The sequence below is a fragment of the Camelina sativa genome, chromosome 1 (genome assembly GCF_000633955.1).
Source record: "Camelina sativa cultivar DH55 chromosome 1, Cs, whole genome shotgun sequence".
Lineage (NCBI taxonomy): Eukaryota > Viridiplantae > Streptophyta > Magnoliopsida > Brassicales > Brassicaceae > Camelina > Camelina sativa.
The window spans coordinates 12,304,349-12,316,219 of record NC_025685.1 but is presented as its reverse complement, the minus strand read 5'-3'; the positions used below and the strand labels follow the sequence as shown (position 1 = coordinate 12,316,219).

The window sequence follows — 11,871 nt, the reverse complement described above, 5'->3', positions numbered from 1 at the left end:
AAAAGTCTGTACCCATACGCTGATGATGTGTTCACTACTGCTGCATGGAGATCATTGTACGAGGAAAACATTAATCCTATAGGTGTTCCTGAAGATGAATGGTGTGTTCCCGAAACTGTTGGTGATGTAAAAATTGTACCACCTGAGACAAGAAGAGGAGCTGGTAGAAGAAGAAAAAGAAGATATGAATCAGTGGAAGACAAGATAAGATCGTCACAAGGAGCGAAGAGGCGTAAGTGTGGCCGTTGTGGTAAAGAAGGCCACAATAGATCGACATGTGAAAACACAATCTAATAATAGGTTTGTTCAGCAACTTTTACACATCATTTCAAATAGTTTCTTTAATTGAACAATGAATATTTTTTTTTTCATCTCAGGCTGGCTAAGTGTTAGTTTACATGGAGGTTTAGAAGCATGACATCCCAAATCTTCCAGAATTTATAATGTAGTCTTATGGAGGTTTATAGGTGTTAGCTTACATGGAGGTTTATAATGTTATTGGATTTCTTATGTTTTTTAATCTTCAATTGCTTATGTTTCAAATACACGTTATTGGATTTCTTATGTTTATGGTCAATGTTATTGGATTTCTTATGTTTTTTAATCTTCAATTGCTTATGTTTCAAATACACGTTATTGGATTTCTTATGTTTATGGTCAATGTTATTGGATTTCTTATGTTTTTTAATCTTCAATTGCTTATGTTTCAAATACACGTTATTGGATTTCTTATGTTTATGGTCAATGTTATTGGATTTCTTATGTTTTTTAATCTTCAATTGCTTATGTTTCAAATACACGTTATTGGATTTCTTATGTTTATGGTCAATGTTATTGGATTTCTTATGTTTTTTAATCTTCAATTGCTTATGTTTCAAATACACGTTATTGGATTTCTTATGTTTATGGTCAATGTTATTGGATTTCTTATGTTTTTTAATCTTCAATTGCTTATGTTTCAAATACACGTTATTGGATTTCTTATGTTTATGGTCAATGTTATTGGATTTCTTTTGTTTTTTAATCTTCAATTGCTTATGTTTCAAATACACGTTATTGGATTTCTTATGTTTATGGTCAATGTTATTGGATTTCTTATGTTTTTTAATCTTCAATTGCTTATGTTTCAAATACACGTTATTGGATTTCTTATGTTTATGGTCAATGTTATTGGATTGTGTGAATTTTAGAAGCATGACACCCCAAGTTATAGAAGATGTGTTTGAAATATTTGTGTGTGCCTCGATGGTGTTGAAAAACAAGATGATAATGCTAATAAGAACCAAATAAATAAGAACAAAATGTGATAAGAAATAAATAAATGATAATGCCAATAAGAACCAAATAAATAAAGAAATGATAATGCTCGTACGAAGACGTGATTTACAATAATAATCGTAGCACAATTAAAAATTTAACTAAGGATCATAATTCTACAATATGAGGCGATGAAGGTGGAGGCTCATATTTTTTCATTCGCTCAATGAACACATGATCAGATGCTGCTTCCCACAAGTCAACTGCAATCTTCGTACGAGCTTCTTTAATGTTGTCATCGTTTATCAAACTCAAATCCAGATTATGCATATGACACTCTATGTATTTAAGTGCATACACTCCGCAATCACAGCATGACTTATTAAGATTTTCTGGCACTGAAGCAAAAATAATAGAATATGGAGACAAATGAAGATATTTACCATAGCTTTTGGTCTGAACTTCCTTCACAAGTCGAGGGATGAGGATTGCAAATGGATCCACATGACTTCTGTGGGTCATACCAGAACAATCAAATACTTCAACAGTTCTTAGGGCAAAATTAATGCACACAGATATCCAATGCTTATTACTGATGTTCACAGGAGCGTAAACTCTGTCGAAGTCTAATGCCCATTTCTTCCCCGTCTTTCCATGAGAAGGCAAGTCACCGTTTGCATAACCCAAGATCATAGAATCCCCCTTGTGGCCTTTTTTACCTTCTCTAAACTTCAAATATTCGTTTTTGATTTGCATGCTAAACAAACAATTCATGAAGCCAACACGATTTGACTTCAGTCGGCCTAAAGATGTATTCTCCCGAAATATATACATCATAGCATCCATTTCCTGAAAAATATTTCATTGTAAAAAAAAAATTGCAATTAAAAAAAAATATAATAAAGTATTACATAGCGTTACTCCCTCCAAATATTGCAACGTACCGGATTATGAAGCCAAACGTTGCTTGTCATGACTCGCTTTAGTAATTCCTCGTTAATTAAACTTGGACCCAACTGAATCATTCTGCAAATACACAAAAGAAAACACTATGCATAAGCATCGAAAGAGCATAAAACTGTAACAATTATAGTAAAATATAATTGAACAACTTACCCCCTTGTTCTATGCCACTCTGCAAAAGCATCGAATCGATCATCAGAAACGAACACCAAAACAGAATCCATGTCAAATTCACCCGCGTTTGTAGTATTCAATCTCTGTATGTCATCTTTGCACAATACATTTTGTGTAGGATCAAACCCAAGTACATCTGCTTTTTGAGATAGGTGCCCTACTGATTTCTGTAAAAATTCTTGTGTATCCAAATTAAGATCTATTTCACTATGATGAGTGAAAAGATCATCAACTAAAACCGTTTCATCCTGTCCATACAAAAAGTTTAACAAAAATATTTACACTTATTATTACACCCACAAACATACATATCCGATTACATATTCTTTTAGAGTCTTAAAAAAAACACAAACATACATAACATAGAGATTTAAGTCTTACGTACCACAGATTTACTCTTCTTTTCTGCTGGAATGGATGGTTCATCAACCATGGCTTGAGTGCTTATTGTAATTCCAGCTGAAGTTAAAGTATCCTTCAAGAGTGAGACATCCTTTTCTATTTTTTCCAATCGGCTGTCAACCTTCTTCTCAAAACTCTTGAAACAAGTCTCAAACACACTAATAAAGGACTTCATTTGTTCATCTGTTGCAGCTCGATGTGTTGTTGCTGCTCGCTCATAGAGCAGTTTCTTTTTCCTCCTCTCTGCACCATGATCAGGTTGTCTCTTCCTCTTGCAACCTGATTCTTCATCATTAGCAGCTTGCATACTCTCACCACTCTTTGTTGCACTAGACCCTTGATTTTCTTCACACACCTCACTGCCAACATCATCTTTTAATTGAATATGTTCACCCTCCACATCATCAACTTGTACAGTTCCCCAAATATGGTCTCCAAAATCATTTCCAGAACTGATCTTATCTTTCAAATTATCGACTTCACCATCGCTTGTTTCGTCACGCCATAAAAACTCAATGGAGTCAACAACGTCGAAATCGCCAGTAATAGATATGTATGGATAAACAATATCCTAAAAAAAAAGAAAAAAAAACAGGTAGGAGTTAAAGATTAAACAATGACATCAACTATTAACAAAAAAAACCATGTGATAAGAGTTGGGTTGGCAAAGAAAGTACCTTCGGTCCAAATGTACTTTCTAGTTGGATGATATCATCATATGATACTTTGGCTGCGCCTTTCCAGTTAGAACATCGAGGAGCTTCTCTAAACTCAGTGATAATCTTTTCTCCCAACAACTTTCCAATGTCTGGAATTGCCTCCATCACCCATATTTGAAATGCATATGAGAAACCATCTAATGCATAGCTATTGATCTTCTTCAAATCTTCTATTTTTTCTATGATAGACTTAGCAAGAATTTTAAAAGCTTTAAGACCCCAAGGAAAAGTCCTCACCTTATCAAGATCCATTACCATCTGGATGTATTTGAGTGGAATATACTTTTTCTCATCCTTAGCCATAACCAACCCAGCTATCACAAGAAGATACACCAATCGGATCCTATCTACCTCATTCCATTTGTGAATTACAGGTAAGTGAACATCAACCAAGCTCTTAATGCTAATAGTTGGACCTTTTCTCTTCATCAATTTGCTCCAAAACCCACCATCATCTTTCCAATTCTCTAAATTACAACTAGAATCCGCAGTGCATTTGAGCCCAGTCACAGCATGAAACTCTTGCATTGAAAATCTGAGTGGCTTCCCTCCAAACACAAACCATATCTCTCTTTTTTTCTTTGTAACCAATTGCCTAGACATCATGCTGTGTATCAAACATCCTGAATACCCTAAACCATTCTCGTAGAGTGCAAAGACATGTGAAAAGACTGGATCATTCTTCACCTTCTCATACTCTTTAGGTAATGCTTGTTTGACTTTGCCCAAGATAGAAATTCGACAGGAATTGTTAATCTTCTTCACTTGTGGCTCAAATCCATCTCTAAACAGGCGTTTAGGAAATTCTGTTTCCATAGCTACACAAAAAAAAATTAAGAAAATGATATTCATTAGTATGATGAACATGATCGATTAGCTATACTAACTGTAAGAAAAAACACAAAAACATGATCGATTAGCTATACTAACTATAAGAAAAAACACAATCAATTGATTAGCTATACTAACTGTAAGAAAAAACACAAATTTCAATCGATTAGCTATACTAACATAAGAAAAGACATAAATTTCAATCAATTAGCTATAAAATGTAGACAATAAAATGAAACAAGAGGGAACACGGGGAAGAGGAAACCACTCACCTTACTTTCTCAATGGCTCCAGCTCTGCTCTTCGCCAAAAAGATCAGATGCAATCTCCTGACTAAGCTTCAGGATTTCATAAGAGACTTGGATCGCCTGCACAACATAATTGGTGAATGACTAAGTTCAAGGGTATATAACCATTGACCTACGTAAGGAATCATGTTGGACCTCAAGGATGCTAACTAGTATTAGACAATTAATTCAGGGCATACCACATAATCTGAGTAAAACATAGAAACCAAAAAAGCAACTTGACTAAAACTACGCATGAAAAGTAAGTAATTACCTCTCTAAGCTGAAGCAGTTGTTCAAGGGTGAACCTCAAAAGCTCACGACCTTCAAACCGTGTGTCTCCTCTCTATAAAACATATACAAGAGTCATTAAACTTCAACCTCAGAATTCAAAGCGACAGATGAAAAAAAAAGATTAGATTTTGAACGAGTGAGCTCAAAACAATAAAATGTATCCAAACTATAAAAATCCAAACTTTATCCATAAACCAATTCAATACCACAAGAACAAATCCAACCATCTCAAAATTTATAGCTCAACTAACTCAAAAGAACGTGGTAACATTGAAAAATCAATAGACAACAAAAGAAAAACAGATGATTTCAATTGATTAGTTATACTAACTATAAGAAAAAAACACAAATTTCAATCGATACATTATCAACTTTGGGGAAAAAAATTTGTCCCACAACAATCAACCACATATAGAAACTATATTGACTATATTGAAACAAATTTCAACCGATACATTATCACATTTGGGGAAAAAATCACATTTGGGGAAAAAAAACACAACCACAACAATCCAAACAAACAATTGCATGCATCGATTGAGAGAGAGAGAGAAATCGATTGGGTTCAATAAAAATTTTGGGGAAAATTTTTGAAATAGATTTGGGGAAAACCTCAATTGTGTCGAGAGAGAGAGAGAGAGAGAGAGAGAGAGAGAGAGAGAGAGAGAGAGAGAGAGAGAGAGAGAGAGAGAGAGAGAGAGAGAGAGAGAGAGAGAGAGAGAGAGAGAGAGAGAGAGAGAGAGAGAGAGAGAGAGAGAGAGAGAGAGAGAGAGAGAGAGAGAGAGAGAGAGAGAGAGAGAGAGAGAGAGAGAGAGAGAGAGAGAGAGAGAGAGAGAGAGAGAGAGAGAGAGAGAGAGAGAGAGAGAGAGAGAGAGAGAGAGAGAGAGAGAGAGAGAGAGAGAGAGAGAGAGAGAGAGAGAGAGAGAGAGAGAGAGAGAGAGAGAGAGAGAGAGAGAGAGAGAGAGAGAGAGAGAGAGAGAGAGAGAGAGAGAGAGAGAGAGAGAGAGAGAGAGAGAGAGAGAGAGAGAGAGAGAGAGAGAGAGAGAGAGAGAGAGAGAGAGAGAGAGAGAGAGAGAGAGAGAGAGAGAGAGAGAGAGAGAGAGAAGCTACCGGAGTCGTCGCCGGTGGGAGAAGCTGCCGGAGTCGTCGATCCTCGCCGGTGGGAGAAGCTACCGGAGTCGATATCGTTTGAGAGAGAGAGATACTCGCCGGTGGGTATCGAGAGTCGATAATGTCGAGATTTTTTTCTTTTAGGTAGGTGAGTAGTAAAAAAAGTAATACAAAAATCAGTAAAAAAAGTATAAGAAAATGGATTATTAAAAAAAGGAAGTATTGTTTTGATTAAATATAGGAAGTATACAAAAGAAGAAATATAGAAAAAGTTTGATAAGGAAATTTTGGTTTTTTCTGTATTAAGGGTATAACTGAGTTTTTCTGTATTCTAAAACCTATTCTACCAAACTCCAAAAAAAAAAGCATAGTGGAACAAATTGAAGCAAAAATGTCTTTTTAAATCAATTATCCCAAAAAACAAATTATGAAAACAGAAAAAAAAAACATACGCGTTTTTATTACAATATTTACTTTTTTTTTGTATAAAATGTAAATGTAATAATTAATGAGTAAAGAGATTCTGTTTTTTTTTTGTTGATTGTGATAAATGTTTATTATATGTATGATAATAATGGAAAAAGGGTAAATTGATTGAAATAATTATTGAAGGAAGGTGGTTGTAATAATGGAGATTAATTTTGGAATCATAATTCGTGTTTGGTGTAGTATGGTCGGTAATTAATAATTTTGAAGCTTAACTTAAGGAGGTAGTAATGGAGTTTTTTTGTTTTTTGGACAAAAATGGAATTTTATATATGTGTTAAGAAATGATTCTTTAAATGTGGTCGAACCTTGAACCTATTGGTGGCTGAGGACCACAAAGTTTCTATAGTGGTGGCTACTGGCTATAGCCTATAGATTGTGTTGACGGCCATTCATTGCACTGCTTTTTCATGCAGCTGCCTTCCCAGTTCCCACACCGTGATTCGAAGCTTGCGTGGAGCAAATTATTATATTTTCATAAATGGGAAATTCTTAATTTATGATGCAACTTGATCGGTTATTTATTAGAGAAATTGATAACATGCAATGTTGGGGTAATTTTAACCAAACTAACTTGCGTGATGCTCTAAAATTTACATACATTTTTTTTATTATTAATTCATATTTCGTCTATTACATAATTCGAGCTAATATGCTGTCTAATTAGAATGACTATAAGCAAGTTTTTATGAGTGTATTTAGTTACTTCATGTTATGTATGAGTGAAACTTCTATATTTAAGTTATGAGAGATGGAGGCAATAGAAGGATCCATGGAAAGAACTCGCCCAATGTGAACAATGTTATAGTTAGTCTGAGTTCTTAGTCTTTTAATTTGTTCTACGTATTGTTTAAGGTGAATCTCTAAGCATTGTACATTTGTACTAGATGGAGCAATGATGGACTAAATTGAAGTTTAGCTTGGACTCATGTTTAGCAGCTAGATTGTTACACTTTCAATGGGCTTCTTTGATTGAGATTTTTCACATTAATTAATTATGTAGGTGTTGTATATGATCAGATGAGAGATAGAGTCACGGAGAAGTAGGATTCCATCATATTTCTTCTTCTTTCTCAAAAAATCTCTTATGTATTTTGTACACTCGTTTTGGTGATTTTCCAGTGATCGTGGATCTGTTTTGGGGCGACGGATCCCGCCAAGATCTAAGCTATATTACACACGGGGTGATTTAGGAGAGCTTGATATACACCACGTAACTTTTATATTTAGCTTTCATTAGAAATTTTGTTTTTCCAAAATTTGTGAGTGTTTTCAGTCAGATAAAAATTGGTAACTGAACACCAACAATTTCTTACTATAAGTCTATAATATAAACTAATATAGACTCTAGAATGGTTTCATTTCTATGATAACAAATATTAATGAGAAAAAAAAAATACATAAGCACATGCATGGAAGTGGAACTACTTGGGTATTTGGGCATTATAATTGCAAGCTCTCCTTTAGGTCTTTAAATTTTTCTATAATTCTCTTGTTTTTTTTCTATTTTTAAACAAAGATATAGTTTACTACATCAAAGATATATTACTTATATTTTAGTTTACCACCCTAGTTATTAAAATAGTAGACGAATGGAATTTGTTTAACATTTCCAAATATAAAATTAAGAGTCAATGGCTTATTAAAACCTCAAAAAACCTCTCCAAAGAGAGGCGGTCATTTTCTTTGACCAAATTTGTCAGAAAAAATATATATTTTAAAAATAAAAGATGTAACGTGTATTTAATTTTATTGTAATACAACCGACCTAGCTAATCTGATATAGTTTGAAGCAAAAATGGAAAAGTAATTAATCTATCTACTTTTTAAAAAATCATCGCATATTTTCATTGATACACGTTACTTGATGTAAATCGAATCTGTGTTTACTACATAAAAATATTTGGTTAAAAATGATTAATAAACATGAATTGGCATGACAATATATGACATGGTCACAAGTCACAACCTTATACTTTTCTAAACGCCCAACATAACATTTTTGGATTATTGAAAATTAACCTTTGTAATATAGGTTTACTTATCTACTTATTAATTTAGTTCGATTAGGCAACTTCCTAAAATGTTGACACAGGTATATTATACTTTTTCAAATTTTGTGACTTAATTACAACCACATAACCTTAATACATTTGCTTCTGGCTGTCGATTAAATCGATTACACATTTACGGTAACATTTCGGTGTATAGATTGAGAAGGGAGTTTATAATATGATACTAATTAATACTTGATTTTGGTTTCTTGGCATTACTAGACGTTTGATATGAGTTGAAATTATTTTGCATATATGGTTTATAGATAGTAGATACAAATGAATGAATGATGACATATTAGTAAAGTAGAGCACATAAAAGCATTCGATGAGCTGTGTGTGTTGTTTTATTTCCATTTAAAACATCGATGGTGAGCTGTGAGCCTGTCACTAAATCATTCTTACGAATCTTGGCGGCGCTGCTGTATTCGGAAGAAAAGAGAAAAATAATTTGTCCTAAATTCATGGTCTATCTATAGAGATTTTATATACAGTAGCGTTAGTATTTACATTGATGATATAAAATGATTAAAATGCGTTATCTCCTTTTTATATATATGTGGACGTGAGAAACTTTGGTGATGATCAGCATTAGCATGTGACAGTCTGTTCCTGTGTGGCTGTGTCTGCATGTCCTGTAAGAATTTTTCCCTTTTCGGGGTGTCCCAAACTAGTTATTGTTTTGTCGAGAATAGAAGTATTTGCCTTATATGCGTTTCCACTTTACACGAAGCTGTTTTTGTGTAACAGAGATTAATTTAAACAAATTACCGTAAGATTTTTTTAATTAAGAATAGTTAGATTTACATGGCACTACCAATTCCACCAAATGCAACAATATTTAAAAGAATATCCTTGCTACTTATATTTTCATTAAATAAATTATGTTTCAACGATTAAAGTGTAAATGTAATCTTTGATTACAACACAAAAATTAAATATTGCATATGCATAAAGCTTATATACGACAGATTAAATTTAAACCGGTTCATATAAAACAAAGCGAACAATAGTTTCGTAATATAATTGAACCGACCCACTGAAACCATCCGGTTTGGTTTTAGCAACACGATAAGATAGCAACAATCACAACTGTTTTTGACCATATCCATAATGGGCTACATGGGCCTATCTCAACAATATTCTGTAACGGCCTTTTATACTATTTCCCGCACAAAATCCACGCTTCCCGCCATCTAGTTTCCCGCCAAACATCTACAGCCTTTTCGTTATATCCCCGCCAAATAAAAATATTAAACTCTCTCTCTCTCTCTCTCTCTCTCTCTCTCTCCTGTAGACGAAGCTTCAAGGCTCAAGCTATGGCGGAACCAAATCAGATCCTACGGAAGAGGATGCGATTCTCGTCTCCTTCAGCTACAGAGATCCTCGCTACTAAAAAATCACTGCACCACCAGCGAATCGCATCTCAAACAGTGAACCGATCTCGCGTCCATCATCCATCACCATCACTCTCCGGAAAAATCGATCGAACGTATCCACGAGTCACCATCAAGGATCTGCGTCTCAGACGCGTCTTCTCTCCGAGTCCGAACTCCACCGACGACTGCGAGTTTAACGGCAAAGGGAGAAACCGAAACAAGGAAGAACAATACCATATATGTCGTTGCAACTGTCCGGATTCGAACAGTAAGTTTCTTTGATCTTTTAAGCATCTGTTAGAATTGGATCATAATTAAACAGTTTTTGATAATGACTTTTTTGGTTTTTTGGTGAGAAGATGGAATTAAAGCTCATGCTTGTGGATTAGGAAATGTAGAAGCAGAGGAGTTACTTCAAACGACGTCGGCTGGTTCTGAATTGGTAAATGAAGAGGTCAATGTAGCGGCATCAGTGAAGAGAAGCGTTAATACTAATCTCGGGAGCAACAAATCGGTATGTGGATTTTTGTTGAGTTGTTACATTTTGAGGTACTATTGTTGGTTGCTTGATTTAATCCTCGTTTGATGTGTATATACGTACCAGGTTCTTCATCCATCTTCTATAGCGAAGATATTCAAGAACCCTAGATCTTTAAGTTATAAGAGATTGCTTCCTTACTTGATGCAAGCTGTAGATGGTAAGTCTTTGGTTTTATATATGTGCATCAACAGAGGAATTGAAATTGAAATAGAGATTGATATGCTAATTTGGCAATTGTCTCTCTACAGATGGAACGTCATCAAGCCGGTGCTCAAAACCTTTAAGCCAGAATCTTCCAGATATTAGTTTGTCCTGTAACAGAGAAGCTGGAGAAACTGGTGAAGTTATAGAAGAGGAAGTTAGTGAATTGATGACACCCAAGTGTCAACTTCCTGAAACCACCAAACCTGTTTCGCAGTCTGTTGACACGGTCTTAGTTAAAGATTCAGCTGGAAGCTTATCTAGAAACGCTAGTCCTTTGAAGAGGGTAATTGCGTCCAGCCCCAACAAGAAAGCTGTAAGCTTAAGTTTATGGTCACTTAGATAAAGATTCAGCTTTCTGCTTCTGTTTTACGTTTTTCTTCCAGCTATGTGACCAACATGAGATTGTTTTTGACATGAAACAGGCATGCTCTAGGCGCAAGTTATTCAAAACACCAGGTTCCGTTAATTACAGAAGAATGCTTCCATATCTCAGAGATAGTCAAGAGGATAATTCTTGTAAGCCTATTTCCTAATCCAATACAACTCTTAGTTATTTATATCCAGGGTTAGTAATAACAATGCATTGGTACAGTTAGTTGCTCAATGTATACTGGTGGCTAGTATCTGCCTGATTATTTTGTGTTGGAAGGAAAATAAACTTAACAGACTGATGGTTCTTTGTTGATTTATCTAGGCGTGCCTGAAACAGTTGATCATCCAGATCAGCAAAAGAACACAGAGGAGAGTACTCCATTGTCGACAATCTCTGAGAATGAAGGGATTCAGGAAATGGCGACATCAAATGCTGCTGGAGAATCAGATACAAGCTCTAACGAAAACGAAGAGTCAATTCCTTGTGAACATGTATCTGTATCTCCAGAACAGTCTGATCTTGACAAGGAACAAGAAACACAAGTTAAGCACGTCATCCCAGATACTGAAAAGAACTCAGAAACTCCTTTAGGCTCTGAGATCCCATTATCATCTCCTCTTGTTGGCTCGAGAAGTTCAAGTGAGGTTGCTTCATCTGCATTGCCCAAAACATTTGTCAACAATTTGGTGGGCGGAGAAAATATGAATGGTGCAGGGGAAACAGAAGCAAAAATCAGTGCAGACCAACTAACAGCTGAGCTGCTTGACTCTTCTGCTGTATTGGCAACTCCTCCCTCC

General features: G+C 35.0%; 2 protein-coding genes across 4 annotated transcripts in view; one reads left to right on the top strand and one right to left on the bottom strand.

The window, feature by feature from the left end:
- Positions 2,698–6,287, bottom strand: LOC104788758. 3 transcript variants are annotated; one of them, XM_019242176.1, is made up of 5 exons: positions 6,038–6,287; positions 4,908–4,979; positions 3,932–4,333; positions 3,474–3,829; positions 2,698–3,367 (listed from the first exon to the last, which is right to left on the bottom strand). In XM_019242176.1, exons 3-5 carry the CDS (start codon positions 4,329–4,331, stop codon positions 2,765–2,767), a joined length of 1,359 nt encoding a protein of 452 aa, XP_019097721.1. In that variant the 5' UTR covers positions 4,332–4,333; positions 4,908–4,979; positions 6,038–6,287; the 3' UTR covers positions 2,698–2,764. The 3 variants fall into 3 exon arrangements, with proteins under 3 accessions (XP_019097721.1, XP_010512845.1, XP_010512851.1); XM_010514543.1 differs by having other exon boundaries at positions 3,474–4,333; XM_010514549.2 differs by lacking the exons at positions 4,908–4,979; positions 6,038–6,287 and adding an exon at positions 4,619–4,707 and having other exon boundaries at positions 3,474–4,333.
- The window catches only part of LOC104788735, a 9,535-nt gene continuing 7,508 nt past the window's right edge, over positions 9,845–11,871 (top strand). The window contains exons 1-6 of the mRNA XM_010514521.2: positions 9,845–10,224; positions 10,316–10,470; positions 10,561–10,654; positions 10,746–11,014; positions 11,124–11,217; positions 11,396–11,665. Coding sequence (XP_010512823.1) covers positions 9,897–10,224; positions 10,316–10,470; positions 10,561–10,654; positions 10,746–11,014; positions 11,124–11,217; positions 11,396–11,665 — 1,210 coding nt within the window. The 5' untranslated portion in view covers positions 9,845–9,896. The remainder of the gene's footprint in view (positions 10,225–10,315; positions 10,471–10,560; positions 10,655–10,745; positions 11,015–11,123; positions 11,218–11,395; positions 11,666–11,871) is intronic.